Genomic DNA, 17510 nt, shown 5'->3' with positions numbered 1-17510 from the left:
CTCCTCTACACGCTCCCGAAGTTTTGCCATTTAATTTGGAAACACCCTGTATATACACACACATTATCTTCTTTTTTAAAAGAATATGTAAGATCTTTTAATTTTGAAAAAAAACAATTACTTAGAATGCTTGATATAATTAAGTATAATCGGACATTAAAAAAAGTAATATCCGAGATATGTGTGCATAAAATAATTAAAGCAAGATGAATAGCAAAAATAGATAATTGTGTATTTTTGTTTATAATGATATTAATTAGAGCAAAATGTAATGATGATATAAAAGTTAACTAGACGACAGTCGAAATATTTAAATCACTCTTGCACGAAATATTTAACCGGTCGTGCATACGCGGCTTATATTATAGCATTTACCTGCGGTCTCTGTTGGACGAGACGGACTCCTGATCCGTATCGCCGAAGAAGCGGAGATTCTTTTGCACGGAAACTCGTTCAGGCGTAGAGGAAGCTTCCTCATCCTCGGTGCCGGTCGTCAAGATCTCGCTCTCGGGTATTCTCGGCTTTTTATCCACCGGCTGCAAAGTTATCGACGCTTCATTATTCACGATCTCAAGGGAGAGGGGGAGACACCAAATATAGTCACGTATAGATTATTTCTGCGTATAACAATTACGCCCGCTTATTCCAAATATCGATTTATCGAACGTTATAATTTCGCGCACAGAAGACGGACTTTGCAAGTGCGATAGATTGAAACGTATCGCTATAATGATATATTATTCTGTAGCACTATGTAATTTTCATAGCTAAGCACATACTTGGCTTCAGTTTCCCGACTTTTAGGGGCGGTTTCGCCAGTTCTCGATTAACTTTGACTATAGTTCAACTAATTCTTCAGAGATCATCTCTTTCAAAAAATTCTTTTTTTAGGTGTAAAAGACACAAAAGAAAGTTTTCGTATAGCTTAACCTACTTAATTTTTTTATTTTCTTCTCACTCATCAAGATTCCTCACACTATTATTAGGAATCGATAGGATTCAGCAAATACAAAACTATTTTAATTAAAATCTTAATAGATTCATAATGATAATCAATATTTTTTTATCAGATAGAACACGCCATATAATATAAATATATTTAATGAAGGGTTAAGTGGATAAAAGAATTTTTTATCTAATAAAAATTGATTTGCTTTTTACATTAATTGTCTATTGGGAATAATAAGATTAAGGATAAGGATTAAGGACGCTACAAGCTACTAACGGGAATGCGAGAAAATAAAATATGACGCGAAACAGTAACGTAGACTCTTCTTTGTCAATTGTTCGAGATGAGCGCAAAGTCAGACTGGCCTCCATCGAAGGTCGTCATTTTTCGGAATCCAGCCCCGTCTCTCGATCGGCTGAGAGAAAATCACGCGAGCGTGTACAAAGCTGTATTCTTCCCGCGGCTCGCAAAAATCGCGGTCTCCCCCCGTGGTTGCATCGCACGGCGCCTTCATGAGTCATGATTCTCCCCGGGCCGACTCATCCGATAGATCATCGTCCACGGCGAGATTCATACGCACGCAATCATCTTGAACGAGCGCGCGCGCGCGCGCGCCCGCTCGCGCGCGAGGAGAGCGGCGTCTCCTCTCCTCTCCTTTCCGCTCCCTAAGATCGGAGGAGAATCGGGACCTGATAGAGATTATTCCGGTGCGCGCGGGCGCGCGGGACGATGGTCGGCTTATAGGGCTAGGCAAGCAACCTCCTGATCGGCACTTAATCTCGCGATTAAATTAAACCACAGAGCGCGGAGTTAGTTAAGCATTTAATCAAACCGGTAATTGGAGGTTGCGCTGCCCTAATGGCTCCGCGCAGCGACCCGCGATCTGACTGATGAATGCGCACGGGACTGGTACGCGAGTTGCGCGCGAGATAACCACGGCACGATCCAGGAGAGTCCGCTCGTTATCGGATAATACTCTCAAAAAAAATTCTAGCCTTTCGGAGGGACGATTTGATCGTCCAAATATGATCCTCGTCAACCTGACTCGTCGATTTTGGAGAAAGACACATGAACTCGACATTTAAAGATCTGATTACTTCACGAACTTGAAAATAACATCAACCGATGAAAATATTTCGCTTATATGTTATCAACTATATATAGTCACCAGGCTTTAAATAAGCATTTAAATGCGAAACTATCGCAATGAGGTTTGGCTCATTGTATTAAAGCTTTCGTAATCATTTATTTGTTTGTTGGACGATCAATCAGAAATATCAAATGCTTTCTTATATCTTAATTGTAAAATTGATTTAGCCTTCTTTGCTTTTCCATTTGATAATTCAAAAAATCAGTGCATTAATTTATATCTTTTTTATAAAAATAAATCTAAATGCACACACACACACTTTTCAAGATCGAATTTCTTAAGTTTTCCAAAAAACAGATTAGACATGTATATGGAAATCTATTGGTTGATTAAAATTTTCATAGATACATGTGTCAATAATAATCAATTTTAGTAGGGTTGTTAGGAATAAAGAAGCAGGAATAGGAAAGCTGTATATAAAATTAAATTATTAAAAATAGAAAATGACGCTTACCGTGGCATTGGATTTGTTTTTCCTCGAGAGGGACTTGAACCAACCCTTTCTCTCCGCCTCTTGGCCCTGGTTGTCCCTGGTCAGGGTGTTGCTGGACTCGCAGAAGGACTCTTCTTCTCTGGTAAGAGTGCCGGTGGATCTCGAGAGTCTGGTCGGTCTGGGAGGGCTCGGACTGCCACTAGGTGTCGATAAGCGTCTGCGTTGACTATAATCCTCCTAAGCCAAAACAGAAAAATCGCATGTTATATTCAGCGACTCAGCGTCTTTCGAAGTACTATCTCTATATAACTACCACTTTCTCATCCGAACCTCTTCGAGCATAATTTACTTCGCAGATCCCGGTGGAGGATCATATCCAACCGTTATACGATTCAAGAATTTATAGCTCGGAAACGAGGTGGACAAGGGGAACCTATTAGATCATAATTGGCGTTCTCTCATGACGTTTCTTCGCGATAATTTCATTTTGATGCCGTTGCAATATTGGTTTCGAATATCTCTATAAATCAAATCCTATTGATTGTGTTCCCTTGTAAATAAAAGTTTCGCAATGATGCGATGTCGAGAAGAAACATCAAACGAGATTACTTATTATCAGGATAATCCGATCGTGTAGCATAGATTCGTACGAATCATGTGTGAAATGGAGTAGTTCGAATTACAATTTATCAATTGATACGCAGTTTCCCGGAGACTTTAACGCGACGAAATACAATGGATGGAATCCATTTGACGGGACTAACAAAAGTCACCTGCTTTCACCATTTATGTTAATCGCCGTTTCGCCAATTACACACAATTGACCGATCGTCGTGGCCTTCCATTCTGCTACTCTATTCACGGGATGTATCGTAGGCGCAATGCCTCGACGGCTTGGAAAAACTCGCCCCCTCGAAGCGGAGGACGCGCGCGAAGATGCACGCAGGCAGGCAAAGGCAAGCAGGCAGGCAGGCAGGCAGACGCGTGTCCGTTTCATTCTCGACGACGTCCACGTCGTCGTTATTATTATCATCGCGTTTTGCATCATCACCATCATCAGCGCTGCCACCTCCGTCATTTACTCTCGCTCTCGCGCATGCATAATGCGTGCCGGCGCGCTACGGCTCCAGGCGCTTATCACGACTCTCCCCTATTTATTCATCGGTATTCCGGCAAAGACCACGCCGACGATCGTAATCGCAGCCGCCGTCGAGGCCGCCGAGGCCGTCGCTGGTACATACCGCACGTAACGCGCTCGGAAACTCCACAGGAAGTATCGTTGCATATCGTGTAATCGGAATGTTAATCTCGCACGGATCTATTGATCGATCGACATGCGATTACGTGTTAGTTCTCATTGTGAAATCAGGACACCGTCAAAAGGAAATATAATACATCTTGCTTGAGTAAACTTAATGAGCGTTTGATACTTAAAACTCATATTTTTTAGTACATTGATTCCTCATCAGATTTTATTGATCATCCTAATACATGTACTGAGAGTAAATTTTTTATCTGAATTTTTTTTCATTCAAAAATTAATAGAATGCTTTTTTAAATATTTTGATGTATGTGTAAAATATCATGAAATCACAAAACTTTAATATTTTTTAAATAAATCGTTTTTTGATATAAAATACAAAAGACAAGATGATTAAATCAATAATAATAATAATAATAATTCAGGAGGATAATATGAAGCCATCAACACTGGATGTTTTATGTGTAAATAATTTTATAAATTTGTATCCTATAATAATAACGTATAGATGTTTACTAGTGTTTATTTTCATGCTCCTGATTTACATATTATTATTGTTTTAAATGAAACATATAACTCTCTCAATATATCTCACCGTCAGTAGTACAGATGAAGTCTAGTGTGGAGGACAGACAATTAAATACATTTTTCCCGAAGGTACTAAATATCTTTCTGTGTGTTATAAATAGAAATTATAGAGAGATTAAGTCAGGAAAGTTGTTAAGGAAATATATATATCTCTATTAAGTATATATACAGTTATAATGAGATCGTAGATTTCTCTCGTAGTCTTTCACGTCATTCAAATAGCAAATGTGTTTAGATACCATAATTTTTTTAATAGTATTTGGCGAGTAAAGGAACATTGCGGCGATCGGTGCAAATTTTATGATCCTCTCTCCTTTCTCTTTCTTTCTTTTTCTCGCGCGCGCACAATATACTGTGTACGTTGGAGCTTTCAATACGCAATATAATAACATATCACGGCCCGGCCATGTATATATAGATGTGTACCCCCAACGCATATAAACTCTTAAATGACTCACAATGAATAGCCCATATCGCGGAATCATCTGCATAGTACAAGCACGGTGCGCTTCCCTGGTACTCTCCATATATACGAGCAACAATATCTCGTATGCTTTCCATAACGAGTCACGGCGCGTACCGACGACGACGACGACGACGACGACAACGACGACGATGACGACGGCGACGACGGCGACGATGAAGACGAGGACGAAGAAGAGGTCGAGTGATGCCGAGGATGAAGAAAAACCTGAGATATCTGGTATAGAAAGGGAGGGGGAGGAGGAAGGGCCTAAGGGCATTGTGACCCACGCACCGCCCTGCTAACTCTTATACCTTCCTCCTCGTCGCGTTCTTTTCCTTCCTCCTCTCATCCTTCTCTTTTTCTTCCTTAGTTTCTCTCCTCTTCTTTACCTTCTTCGTCCGCGGGGAATGCGTTATGCGCGGAGCTACTCCCTTGCCCTTCTGTGACTCGGCGTGGGCCGCCAAGATTGGGCTAGGTCGCTTACGTACCTAAGTGCGTAAGCATGCACGAATACGTATCCATGTGCGTGCGTGCGTACGTGTCATGTGGCACGAAGCGGTGCGCTAACGCACGCGTGTATCCCCGACGCATAACTCTGCAACATTAAACCACTCGCCGTAGGTCACCGTAGATTACGCATAAATTCCGAGGGATGCGATTTACGACGTTAACTGGCATCCCGGTCCCCCTGCTCGCCACCCAACTCCTTTCCAGATTTTCTTCCCGCCATCTGCGCGCGACCGATCGCTGCCGCCGCTGTCGCCGCCGGTAGGCAAAGAAAATCGGTCACGAGCGAATCGAGTTTCTTCCTCGTCTTTTGCGTTTGACGCGTATTTTTCACCACGGTGATACAACGACTTTCCCACCTCGGTTGAACATTCACGAGAAGTAGTCTCTATTTTTAGATCTTCATCTCGCACCGACAATCGAAAGATGTTAAGAATATGAATGACGTATGAGTAATTAAGTGTCGTATCTAACACACGATTTCTACCATTTGAACAAAAATGAAGGAATTATATATTTTTTTTTATATATTCTTGCCAAGTTCGTAATTTTATTTTTATATTAGATAAAACACAAGCGTAAGTCTTACAATTATAGTCATTACATACATTAATAAATGGAGCTTTTTCCAGATATTTACATTTAAAAATAATCCTCCCTTTCTTTATATAATATATATAAAATTGGTATCACAATGTTTTGTATCGTGTTGATTCAGTCGTAAGGGAATAATAGCTAGGATATATATAGAGACGAAATAATATACTATATCGATATAATGCTGGAGAAGCAAGAAGTATAATAGGGTAGCAAGGGAATCCTGACGTTGTAAAAGGCTAGGCATGCAAATTTTACCTTTCTTATATTACGGTAAGATCTGTAAGGCGCAAAGCCACAAAATAAACGAACGGGTGCGTAAGTGGTATTGAGACCTCTGTCATATCAGGACCACAATAGTGATTCGCCGATGCACGCGCGCGTGTAACTGCATAATAGGTGGCCAAACATACTGAGGAAGAGAGGAGACCCGCGGCAAAGGAGTGAGTCAAGTTGGAAATAACCGCGGTGAGAAAAGCGAAAGGAACGAGAAAAGAGAGAGAGGACGCACCGCAAGAAACATCCATCTTGAATATCGCCGGCGGAGGACGGGATGTGGTTTGACCAGGAATGCGCATCTGGAGAAGATCGCGCTACCATGCGTTAAAAGGAATCCGTTACGATTTTTTTATGTCAGTCTGCTCTGTCAGTCCGCTCCAATTTTCTTCTGTTCAAATATGATGAGGTCTAAAAGATAGGAAACGTTAATTTGGAAAGAAGATTCTATGACATTTCTAAGGACATATTCTCAGAATGATTAATTAAAATTCTTGTTGAAGCAGTTTTCAATCAATATTCATGAATATTATAAATTGGAATATATAATATGAAGTAATGAATAACAAATAGCTAAGACGGTGTTAAATAAAATTAAATGGAGAATAATTTTATGATACTAATATTGATTAAATAATTTATAAATACAATGCATATTACAAACTTCTCTTTCATAGAAAACCGCAGATTCTTTGTAATGTAATATATTTTGTATAGCTTGTGGCTTCCGTTCCATTAAGGAACTTATTTCATTTCGTATAGATTATGTAAGGAAGTTAAAATTTTCCTTCTTTTTCAGGAATCTGTGCTGTCATAGAATTTTTGCATAACAAAGCCTTATATCAGATTGTTTCGTCCGGTTAATTTTATATTTAGTTTTATTTTTTTCTTATAAAACTTTTACAAAAATAAGATAAAATCTAATAAAAGTTCGAAATACTAAACTTCTTTGACTTTTTAAAAATATTTATAAATAAATTAAAATATTTAAATAATTTAAATATAATGGAGAAATAAATGCTTAATTGTATATCTTGTCACATTTGCCGCATTAATAAGTTAGGAAAAAAAAGGACGCTTACGAATTCAAATCACATACTTCTTCACGTTCCGATGTCAACTTGTTTATTTGAATGCAAGCTGACATAGAAACGCCTATAGAAGATGTTTTCTCTTCAGCGCTGCCTGATGCTTGTGTGCGTACCTCGCGTTCTTATTTCGCCTTTGGGAATAATTATAATTGATGAAATGACACTGCGAATCGGACAACAGGGACTTTATCGAGCACTCGCGATCGCCTCGAGAGACGCGAAAGAACGCATGCAGAAGACGCGTATGCGATACGCACGAAGCTCGCAGCGACTTCTAACGAGAACGACCGCCCCGGTAGGTGCCTTGGCGACGTCGATGAATATTAATTATTCCGATCGTGACGAGATGCCCCGCATACCCGTGCTGTTTCTCGCACAACTGGTCGCCCCGCTGTTCGACCGCTGTCGATTACAACAGCCTATTTGCAAGTTCGCGCGCAGCCTCTACCTCCGTCTAAAGGCTTCCTCTTTTCGCTTACATACTAATTATTTCTGATAAAATCTCCATAGCCATCGATATTAATTGGATCATTAATTAAAAAATATCTTTTTGCTACGACAATAGTAATAGTTTGACGTAATTTAATCCCTCCTCGCAAGAACATTCATAACGTGTTACGTTACTTTAAGTAATACTGATCGTAAACTAAAATCTGTACGTAACAGTAAACTTACATCAACGCATAAAGAAAATCATAACGTAAAGTTAAACATTACGTTACGATTTTCTTTGTATGTTAATATACGTTTACTGTTATGTACAGCTCAAGTTTAAGATCAATACACAGAAAGAACAGAACTGCTGAAATATTTCAAAACTATATAGCTAGACAATAAAATTAAAAATACGAAAGGCTCTCCAAATAAATTAAACAATTAGATACGTGATGTAAAGGAATTGCCAAATGTGAGCCGACACCAGTTGTTCGTGTGTAATCCAAAATGTATATTAAAAAAGTAAACGTTGAAACGTCTCTGTATCACATTTTTTTAATATACATTTTGGATTACACACGAACAACTGGTGTCGGCTCACATTTGGCAATTCCTTTACATCACGTATCTAATCGTTTAATATATAGCTAGATACAAATCGAACAATAATTTTGTTAAACTATTAATTATGTAGAATTACTCAAATGCTAGAATGTCAAAATTTTTTATGACATTGATCATCATTTTTGAGATTCCTACGTAATTATTTTGACGATCCAACAAAATGATTTTTAGATCTGTATTTAGCTAAATTTTTAGATACTTTAGCAAAATCATTTTTTCCATGTACCGTAACGTGATGCGTTACGGACGGAGAGCCATATTTATATCTTGAATAATGGAAAGATAGTGTCACATCAATTTGTTGCTGTTGCTTTATGGTATGACGCTTTTTAACCTTTACTAATTAAGAAAGCCACTATAGTGGCGCTGAAAGTATCATGAAATTTATTTTGTGGCAAGGATACAATGAAATAATGAATTATAACCAATTAATCTTACTTAAGGAAAAAGCTGCACAAAATTAAAAAAAAAACTCCCACCCTCTAAAGATTAATAATTAAAATATGTCTGTACATAATGTAATAAGCAAATGTACTCATTCTGACTCATATACTTCAAGATTCTTCTCATACTGTTAAAAATTTTATCGGATAAAACGCTCTCGAAAAGATCCTCTTTCCAGCAGGTGTAGTAAACATCTCTTTTCCCCCCTCTTATCTCGTATTCGCTTTGACAGACGGTATCCTAATTCGCGCGGTCGTATCTCTCTTGAATTACTCGGCGCTACTCGCAGGTACAGAGCGAATAGGTAATAGAGCTGCAGTTAGTTGCGAGAAAGACTGTATCTCCCCAGTATCTCTTTCTCTTTGCCGGTCTCGTCTTCGTGTACACGACCGCAACTGGTGTGATACATACACACACGCACACATACATACATTGACCGGCCGGTGTACTCTAGACTCGTTGTTTAGAGGATGTTCTATGCATAGTTACCGAGGGAAAGATGTATCTCCTCGTATCACCTGGTGCAAACCGACCGGCCGAGACGACCCCAAGCGAGGATTTTAACCCGACCTAGACCAGAACGTAAAGACGGACATAGACAACGAGAGAAGGGATAAGAGACAGAAAGGAGGGGAACAGGAGAGAAAACCGGCGCGCAATGCGGCAGGTAGAATCGTATCGGCAAATTGCGATCGGCGACCGCCTTGTCGGCGACTCCCCGCGGCAAGAATAATGCACCGCGCGAGAGACAGGGGAGAAAAAGGGAGAGTGCAGGGTGGCGGAAGAGGAGGTGGAGATGAAGAGGCTATCTGCTATTTTACAAGTGATACGAATATCCGGCATTGTTTAGGTCTCCAGGGCTCAAACTTATCTGCTCGCGATCGTTCCAGGAATCGCGTACGCGGCGCGTCCTCATTGATACCTTCCTCTGAGGCCGACGCCTCGCGCGTGGGCTGAACGATCTAGTTGAGGCTGCTGGATAGATGTGATCGGAACGTGTTTTGCTGCCTTCGCAGCAAGTCGACATTTTTTCACTACGTTGTTTCTATTAGGTACATAAATCTTCAGATTTAATAATGGCGTTAATTATAAGAAATGGAAGACCAAAAGAAAACTTTCACATAGATTAATTTACACAAATAAATAAAAATGTAAATACACTTATTTTTAATAATCTTAATACTTTAAATTTTAGAGAGAAACACACATATCATATATTCAAAACAAGAATTAATTTTGAAAAATATTACAAAATTTTATCGAAGGAACACGGTTCTATATAGGAGCAAATTGAATTTGTTTTAATTTAATAATCTTGATTGAAATATTAAACTTACTAGGATTTAGAATATATTTTGAACAAATTTTTTATGCTTATAAAGAACTTAGAATAAATTTGTGGATATATGAATTTTTCAAATATTTGAAATAAGTAATTAATATTTAAATAGAGTATTTTTCTGTATGTGTGTGTAGAAATAAAAATTATTAGATTAAACCTAGACTCGTCTAAAGAAACTTAAATTTTACGTTAAAATTCTGCCATAAATTTCTTTATTTCTAAAAATGTGGAAACACGACTTATCATTTCGTTTAAACTTAGATTTTCGAAATTATGCGACGTTTAATTCTTCTGGACTTTAAACGTGATGAACGATTTCGAGATATGCGAAATGTGCGTTTCAACTCGCGGCACGAAGTACATTCGATTTATGAGAGCCGAGAGGAAGGAGATTCGCCGCTAAATGACCGAAACTTATCTCAATTACCGCGAGATACCGTGGACCGTGCGAGCGAGTCTGTCTGCTGTGAAAGCCGCGCTGGTGCTTTCGCACGGGATGACTCCGTTAATGGTACAACTATTTCGAGAACCTCGCGATCTCACGGCTAAACCTTCTTAACCCCTTATCTATCTCACCCAGGTTCTCCTCCAGGCCGCCGCAAACTTCCCGGCAGCTCTGGACTCTGTTCGCGCGGAGTCGCTTCAAGAGTGACTTCCCTTCTGTCTCTCTTTCTCTCTTTCTTTTTCTTTCTCTTTCCACGGATAATCTGAGCACCGTTGTGTTATTGTTATTGCGGTATGCACGTGTCGGTGTATACGCGATGCACATGACCGCCGTCCGTGTAATATAGCTTGTGAGAAACCATCCTTGTGCTGCGGAGATACAACGCGAATAGAAGAAGAGTGGTGTGGTATCCACCACCGTCGCCTCTCTGAACGGGCTTCTCTCTGAAAAAGACGTCAAGAGAGACGTCTATCCCCGGCAGGCACGCAGGGCCTCCTCCGCCGCGTCTTCTCCTTTCGCTTTTAATCTACATTGCTTCTACCCCACCTACCGGAAAAGGTAGCCGATCGTTCGCGATACTTCTCGCAGTTCTCGTCGACCCTTGTTTTTGTTCTTTCATTTGATAGAATTTAAATTCAGTAATATAATAGATGCTTTGATCTAGGATTTAGAAAATACTTGATATTAGAAGATTCTACCTTCAGATTTTATTTTCAAATTTAGATTTATGCAAACGAGATATTGCATTGCATTTTTATACAATTTTTTCTTTTATTTTATAGAACAGGTTAAATGTTTATTCGGATTGTTGAATAAATTTTGATTATGTTAACAAAATGTTTTGATATTAATTATATAGGTAGATTAATTTTATTATTTCGATCTAATAGAAGTAGGTAGATATTTTAATATTGCTGCAATTTCGCAGCAATATTTTGCAATAAATATGCAACATTGAAATCTTTTAATGAAATTATTCTTATACAATATGTTTGCAACCTTTCTGTGCTGTAAGGATGATTGCAATAGATTATCATGTTTATGTTCATTCGAACACGATAAGCACGATGCAAACGAATGTTACCAGACAGGATCGAATCCAGTAAAATTCGGCACTGAAGACAGTCAATATCGATCGCTTCATTAGCTAATGCATTCGCCAGTGTCTTTACGAGCGCAAATATCATTATTACGAAATTAAGCGGTTAAGGACCGGATGGAGGCGAATAAAAAAAACGGGTGATAGTAGTAATGAGAATGACGATACTCGTGGAGTATCTTGTTCAGTAACAAACCTTACATTCGTAATATATCGAGTGAGTCTTTTACGCGCTACATACGCGCCTCATTAGCAATCGCTGATTTGGTCAGTTCTCGATTCTCCTAAATTCCCTTTCCGTCTTTTTTTTGCGTCGAGTCACACACAAATATAAAATTTATTCATAGTTCCACTTCACATTTTCTATGACGTGTAATAATTACATTATCGATATCAAGAAAACGATTGTTCGTTTTCACAAGTCAGATCTAATTCCATAAATTGCTTTGATCAATTTAATTTTTAAATTTAATCAACATTTTAATTTAATCAATAGTTGTCTGTAATAATATTACATTATTTGTGTATATGTGTGTTGTACAATTTTAATGATAACAATGATACAGAAAAATGAATCGATTTAATCACGGATAATTTAATTTTCCTTTTTTAATGTAGTCCAAGTTTGAAAACCAGCTTGGAAACCGTTAATTGATGTGTTACATTGAAAAAAATATTATGATTAAACAAACATAAGAGCTCAATAAAGAATGGCATTTTGGTGAAGACAAACAGAATTTTTGGCTATGATAACCAAGAAATTCCGTTCGGTATCACTAAAATGCTATTTTTGAATCCTTTTATTGGTTTAATTAGAACACTTTTCTCAGCGTATATATATTCGATATATTATTAATTATTTTACGTAAAAATGTGAAAAATTTAATATACATATAGAAGACAAAAAAGATAGAAAAAAATCAAGTTTTTTTAAGATATTCTGTAATCGAGTCACACTTCGATCCAAAAATAAAAAATCGAAGAATCGATTTTTATTTAAATCTTTAGAATTCCGTTTTTATTTTCGCACTGATCCTTCTTCAATTATTATATCATACCGTTATTCTTGGCTCTTGTACGCCTTTTTCATCTCGTTGTATACTCAACAAGAGCCTTTACAAGATTTATTAGTACTCCCGCTCGGCACGAACCGGTAGTAACCTCAGTCGAGAGGAATCAGATGCGATCGAGACAGAGCGGCGTGAGTCGCCGCGAGTGCTGCATCTCGCGATGGATGTTACCGTCGGCCACTGGGAGACATCTCGGCGATCACCCGGAACGAAGTCGTTTATTTGTCGAATGACACAGCGACCATCCGTCGGCCGCTTATTTTTTTTCGAGATATTTAAACTTTAAAGGAAAATAACCGTGAGCGATCCCCCGATCTCCCGGCTCGAATCCGCGGCTGGAATCGCGCCGGTTCAACGACGCGGAATTTCTTGACCGGACCTTCTTTTCTCGCTCGAAAACGCTGGTCAATCGGGATCGAGGAATCCGCACGCTCGCCAAGTACTCGCAAGTACTCGAAGGCATAGAGCGACGTGCGCGGAGGGACGCCAATTGCTTCCTGGTTTCTCGATAACAGCACACGGCCTCTCGTCCTTCGTCGTCCCGCGCCCCGGGACGATAATTCCGGATTAACGACAGGACGTCGGTATCGATTGTTTATCGTGTGAAAGACCGTCCGTGAAAACGATCGTCCATTACGCTGCCCGCCATGCTGCACGTTGCGCCGCGCCGATCAGCGTGAACAGAGGAATAGAGAGACTCGAACCACAGCCCGATATCTGCCCTCGATAATCTCCTCGCAATGAAGAAGGTTCTCCTCCGGTTCGGAAATTCGCGGAATATCGGAGCGTAAAGCCTCCTCACCGGGCGGGATATAACGACCAGCAAAATGTCGTGATTTGCGAGACTTGGAAAATAGCCTCGTTGAACCATACGAACACGGTTGCCAGGTCTCTAGATTTCGACTGGAGACTCCAGTTTTCGAGACCAATCTCCAGTTCTCCAGTAGACGAAAAAGAGCTCCAGTTTTTCGCTCGCGTGTGGTCTATTAATTGTACTATCCAGTGATATCCATGTAATATTTAAATTACGTGGAGAGTAATAAGAAAATCTGTGATTAATAAAAAAGTTTGTAATTGTGTTCGCACTGTATGTAATCTTGTAATAATAATAAAAAGGTCTCTGTGATTGTGTCGACACTTTATGTTGGTCAAATATTAATAACAAAAAGAAAGTCTATAACTGCGATCGCAAAACATGAATTAAATCCTGTGCCTTTTTCGGGCCCCAGCCGTACAGTGCTCGGAACCTGGCAACCGTGCATACGACATGAGTTTTTCCCTTTCTCTTTTTTGTTTTAGAAATGCAATGTTAATGTTTGCGGGGGGATGACGCTCGCAGAAAATTGATAAAATATTTTTCTCGTCCAGATAATAAACTCCGGAAAGATCTTCAAACAGTTCCTATAGCATCCTGCGCAGATGAATAATGTATCTGTCGTCGCCGACGAGTGAAGACGGCCGGAATAAATCCTTGGTTGATATCCCCCGCGACTCCCTGAAAGGAGTTTCACGGGAAGGACAATGGATAAAGGTTTCCTGCGCGTCTAGTAATGGCGGGGTGGAAACGCGTAGCGAGAATCGTAACCGTGGAAGAAGACGAAGGAGCCCTAGAAGAAGAAAGAGGAAAGGGAGTGATAGAGAATAGGGAAAGGGGAAGAGGTCTCGGCTTCGGCAGACCACAATAAATAGCTATGATATCGTGTTGCGAGTAATTGAACGGGGCTTCATCCGTGGTACATTAACTATTGAAAACGTGCCGCGGATCACACGCGGTGGGAAGAAAGGGGCGATGGATCAAAGGAGGAGAAATGAAGGGAGAGACGACAAATAGAGGAGGACGATGGAGTGCATTATATTCGCGTGCGTCCGTTGTTGCATCCAGAGGTCAGATTCGTGTTAGGATGTGCGTATCGAAGGTGATGGTATGGTAGGTGCATCAATGGATGTCCACTCATCGATATAAATGACTGCTCTCTGTACATCTTTTCTTTCTGATGTAAAATGATACGCGTAAATTCTTTAAAAATTCAAGATATGATATCGTCAGTTATTATCTACAAATTAAAGCGCTTATCTATTAGAGATTTATTATGGCTGTTTATTTCTGATCTTGTTATCTTGCAATGGCGTTATTCATTAGAAATTTTGATGATATTTGAAAATATTAAAACTTTAACTAAGACTAATTGTACAATAATAGTCACAGTTTTGACATATGAAACAATACTCCTTACTGAAAATTTTAACAATTTTGTTGTAAAAATTTTTAAATAAACAATGATGTTTTTCAAGAATATAAATAGATAATCAAAGACATTTATATTTTTATTTGATTAATTTTAAGAGTTCTCTACTTTAGTAAAATCTTAAATAATATTATATACTTATTCGTCTTTTTAATGTCACTCATAAAAATTAATTAAGTTATTTTTACATCATATAATTTAAAGAAATTTACCGAGAAAAAACTTTAGAATTCATATGTTTGTCTAACCTAATATCTTTAAGTTAATTCCAGTTTAATATTTCTATTTTCAATTAAGTTTCGATCTTCGGTCTTCCTACTTAATTACAAATTCGGTATTTATATATGATGAATGATTAAAATTCTGGATAATATAGGTAATTAAATAAATTAATAAATAAATTAGCAACGGAAGCTGAGACACAACTATTAAGAACAATGAAACATATTTAACAAAAATAGTTAAATATTAAAACGACATAAAGATCAATATCAAATTTTAATAAGAGAAAGCTCTCTTCATAGAAAATATCGCTCTGTTCGTCAAATGCTTGTTACCAATCGCACACCGCGCGAAATATCTCCACTCAGCAAAGAAATTGGCTTATCTAACAATAATCCTTAACCGGTCATTCACTGCTGCATTTACTCTAACCCGCGACCGAGCACCCCACGGGCGGCGCGTAATGACCGATCCCGAGCCCTCGATGCTCGGCTACGTGAGGGCAATATCGTATTGTTGTTTGTTGGGTTAGATACCTTTTTGCTCCCTCCTCCCTCCCTACCTCTGAGATCAAGTGCCCGCGCGTACCTTGGCCGCGATAGGTATACCGCGCTCCGTTCATTGTAGTGTAGCCGCTCTCGCTGCAGATAGATCATTCTATTATCGAGATAGCGACGCGGCGAGGGCTCCGTGTGTGCACGTGCAGAACACACCGTCGCACGGACACGCGCGCGATTTATTCGCATACGACGACCACAACCCCCGGCCATCGCGCGGACGTTTAATTAGCTGTCCACGAGCGCGTATACTAGGTCCCATTTCATAAAACTATAATAAGACTTGCAATGTCTACTGGATGAATATATGAAGAATATAGGTATACAACGATGTAGTGTTTACTTGCGTAGTTTCTTGTAGATACGATCAAGTTAGAGAATGAGACCCTGTGAAATTAAATTTTTTCTTTTAATATTAGAAAATATTGTACAAAGTTTCAGATTAGAGATTGAAATTGAGATTGAAATTAATTACTAAAAGAAGAAAGAAAATCAAGTTCTCAATCTTTAGTACGATCCGCATAATAAAGTAATTGTGACTATATTTGAATATAACTTTTTGAAAAAAGTTTTAAAAAATGAGTAAATTTATATATGTCCTGTTTATCTCGGGATATCGGATAGATCAGATGCTTTGCGTCATCGAGAGGGTGAAAAATCGCAATACAGTGCTCGACTCAGTGATGCATAACCGTTAGATGCGTTGATCTTCTCTCGCTCTTGTCGATAATCAGCGTGGTCGATTTTCCCTGCGAGCGGCAGTGTTCCCGCCGCGGCAAACAAATGTCACGTATGAGGAAGATGTCCGTTTAGGATCATCGTCTAGGATCTTTCCGGAATTGGCACTCTACGAGTAACGTGAGCGCTCGTTGAGATGAGATCTGCTCCGTGTATAGGGGAGATAGAACGATACCTTGAGGAGTTCCTCAACTCGTCTTCCTGGAACCTTGTCGGTTGTCGTAGACAGCATTGTTCATCATGCTTGAGATTTTTACATAATTATTATTTTGATCAAACAAAATCATTTGCAGAATTGTATATATTATCTAGCTTATTAAATAATTCAACAAAAGCATTCTTTCCGTATCTACACTGAAAAAAAGATTGGCTGCTGCAGCAAATTAGATGGTAAAATATGGCATAGTATTATATTTTTAATTGGCTGCAGCAGCCAATTTTTGGTTGCTTTAGCCTATCTGCAATGTCAGTATAGGATTTCGATAGACTAACACAACCAAAAATTGACTGCTGCAACCAATTAAAAATGCTATGCCATATTTTACCATCTATGGTAATTTGCTGCAGCAGCCAATGTTTTTTTTCAGTGTATTAATTTCTATTAATCATGAAATTGATTAATATTCCTTTCAGAGATTCAACTCTTAAGTCTCAATTATTCTGAAAATTTTTTCGAAATTCAGGTTTTGACGTTCTCATTTAGTATAGAGATGGCTCATTTAGTATAGTTCAATATTCTACTTGTTTCGTTCAATGATTATCATTCGTCGTAATGAGTGCAATGCCATTCAGCATCATACTGAAACGCACGTGGGCAGATTGAGGTGAGAATTACGTGTTAACTATTAAAAAAAAGTACGAGCGGAAAAAATACGACGGCGATGAAGAGAGATATCATTCGTATTACACAAGCACGATTCTGTGTAATAGTCTCTCTCTCTCTCTCTCTCTCTCTCTCTCTCTCTCTCTC

The 17510-nt window shown here is 38.9% G+C and overlaps 1 protein-coding gene across 3 annotated transcripts in view; it reads right to left on the bottom strand.

Moving 5' to 3' along the window:
- Positions 1-17510, bottom strand: part of blo (bloated) — a 130244-nt gene that overhangs the window by 3475 nt on the left and 109259 nt on the right. For all 3 annotated transcript variants that reach the window (XM_018450281.1, XM_018450288.1, XM_018450296.1), the window contains 2 exons: positions 2554-2769; positions 376-536 (listed from right to left, as the gene is read on the bottom strand). In XM_018450281.1, coding sequence (XP_018305783.1) covers positions 376-536; positions 2554-2769 — 377 coding nt within the window. The remainder of the gene's footprint in view (positions 1-375; positions 537-2553; positions 2770-17510) is intronic.

The sequence above is a fragment of the Mycetomoellerius zeteki genome, unplaced genomic scaffold (genome assembly GCF_001594055.1).
Source record: "Mycetomoellerius zeteki isolate Tzet28-1 unplaced genomic scaffold, Tzet1.0 scaffold106, whole genome shotgun sequence".
NCBI classification, from domain to species: Eukaryota; Metazoa; Arthropoda; class Insecta; order Hymenoptera; family Formicidae; genus Mycetomoellerius; species Mycetomoellerius zeteki.
Note: the sequence above shows the minus strand (reverse complement) of the source record. Positions and strands in the feature narration are given on the sequence as shown.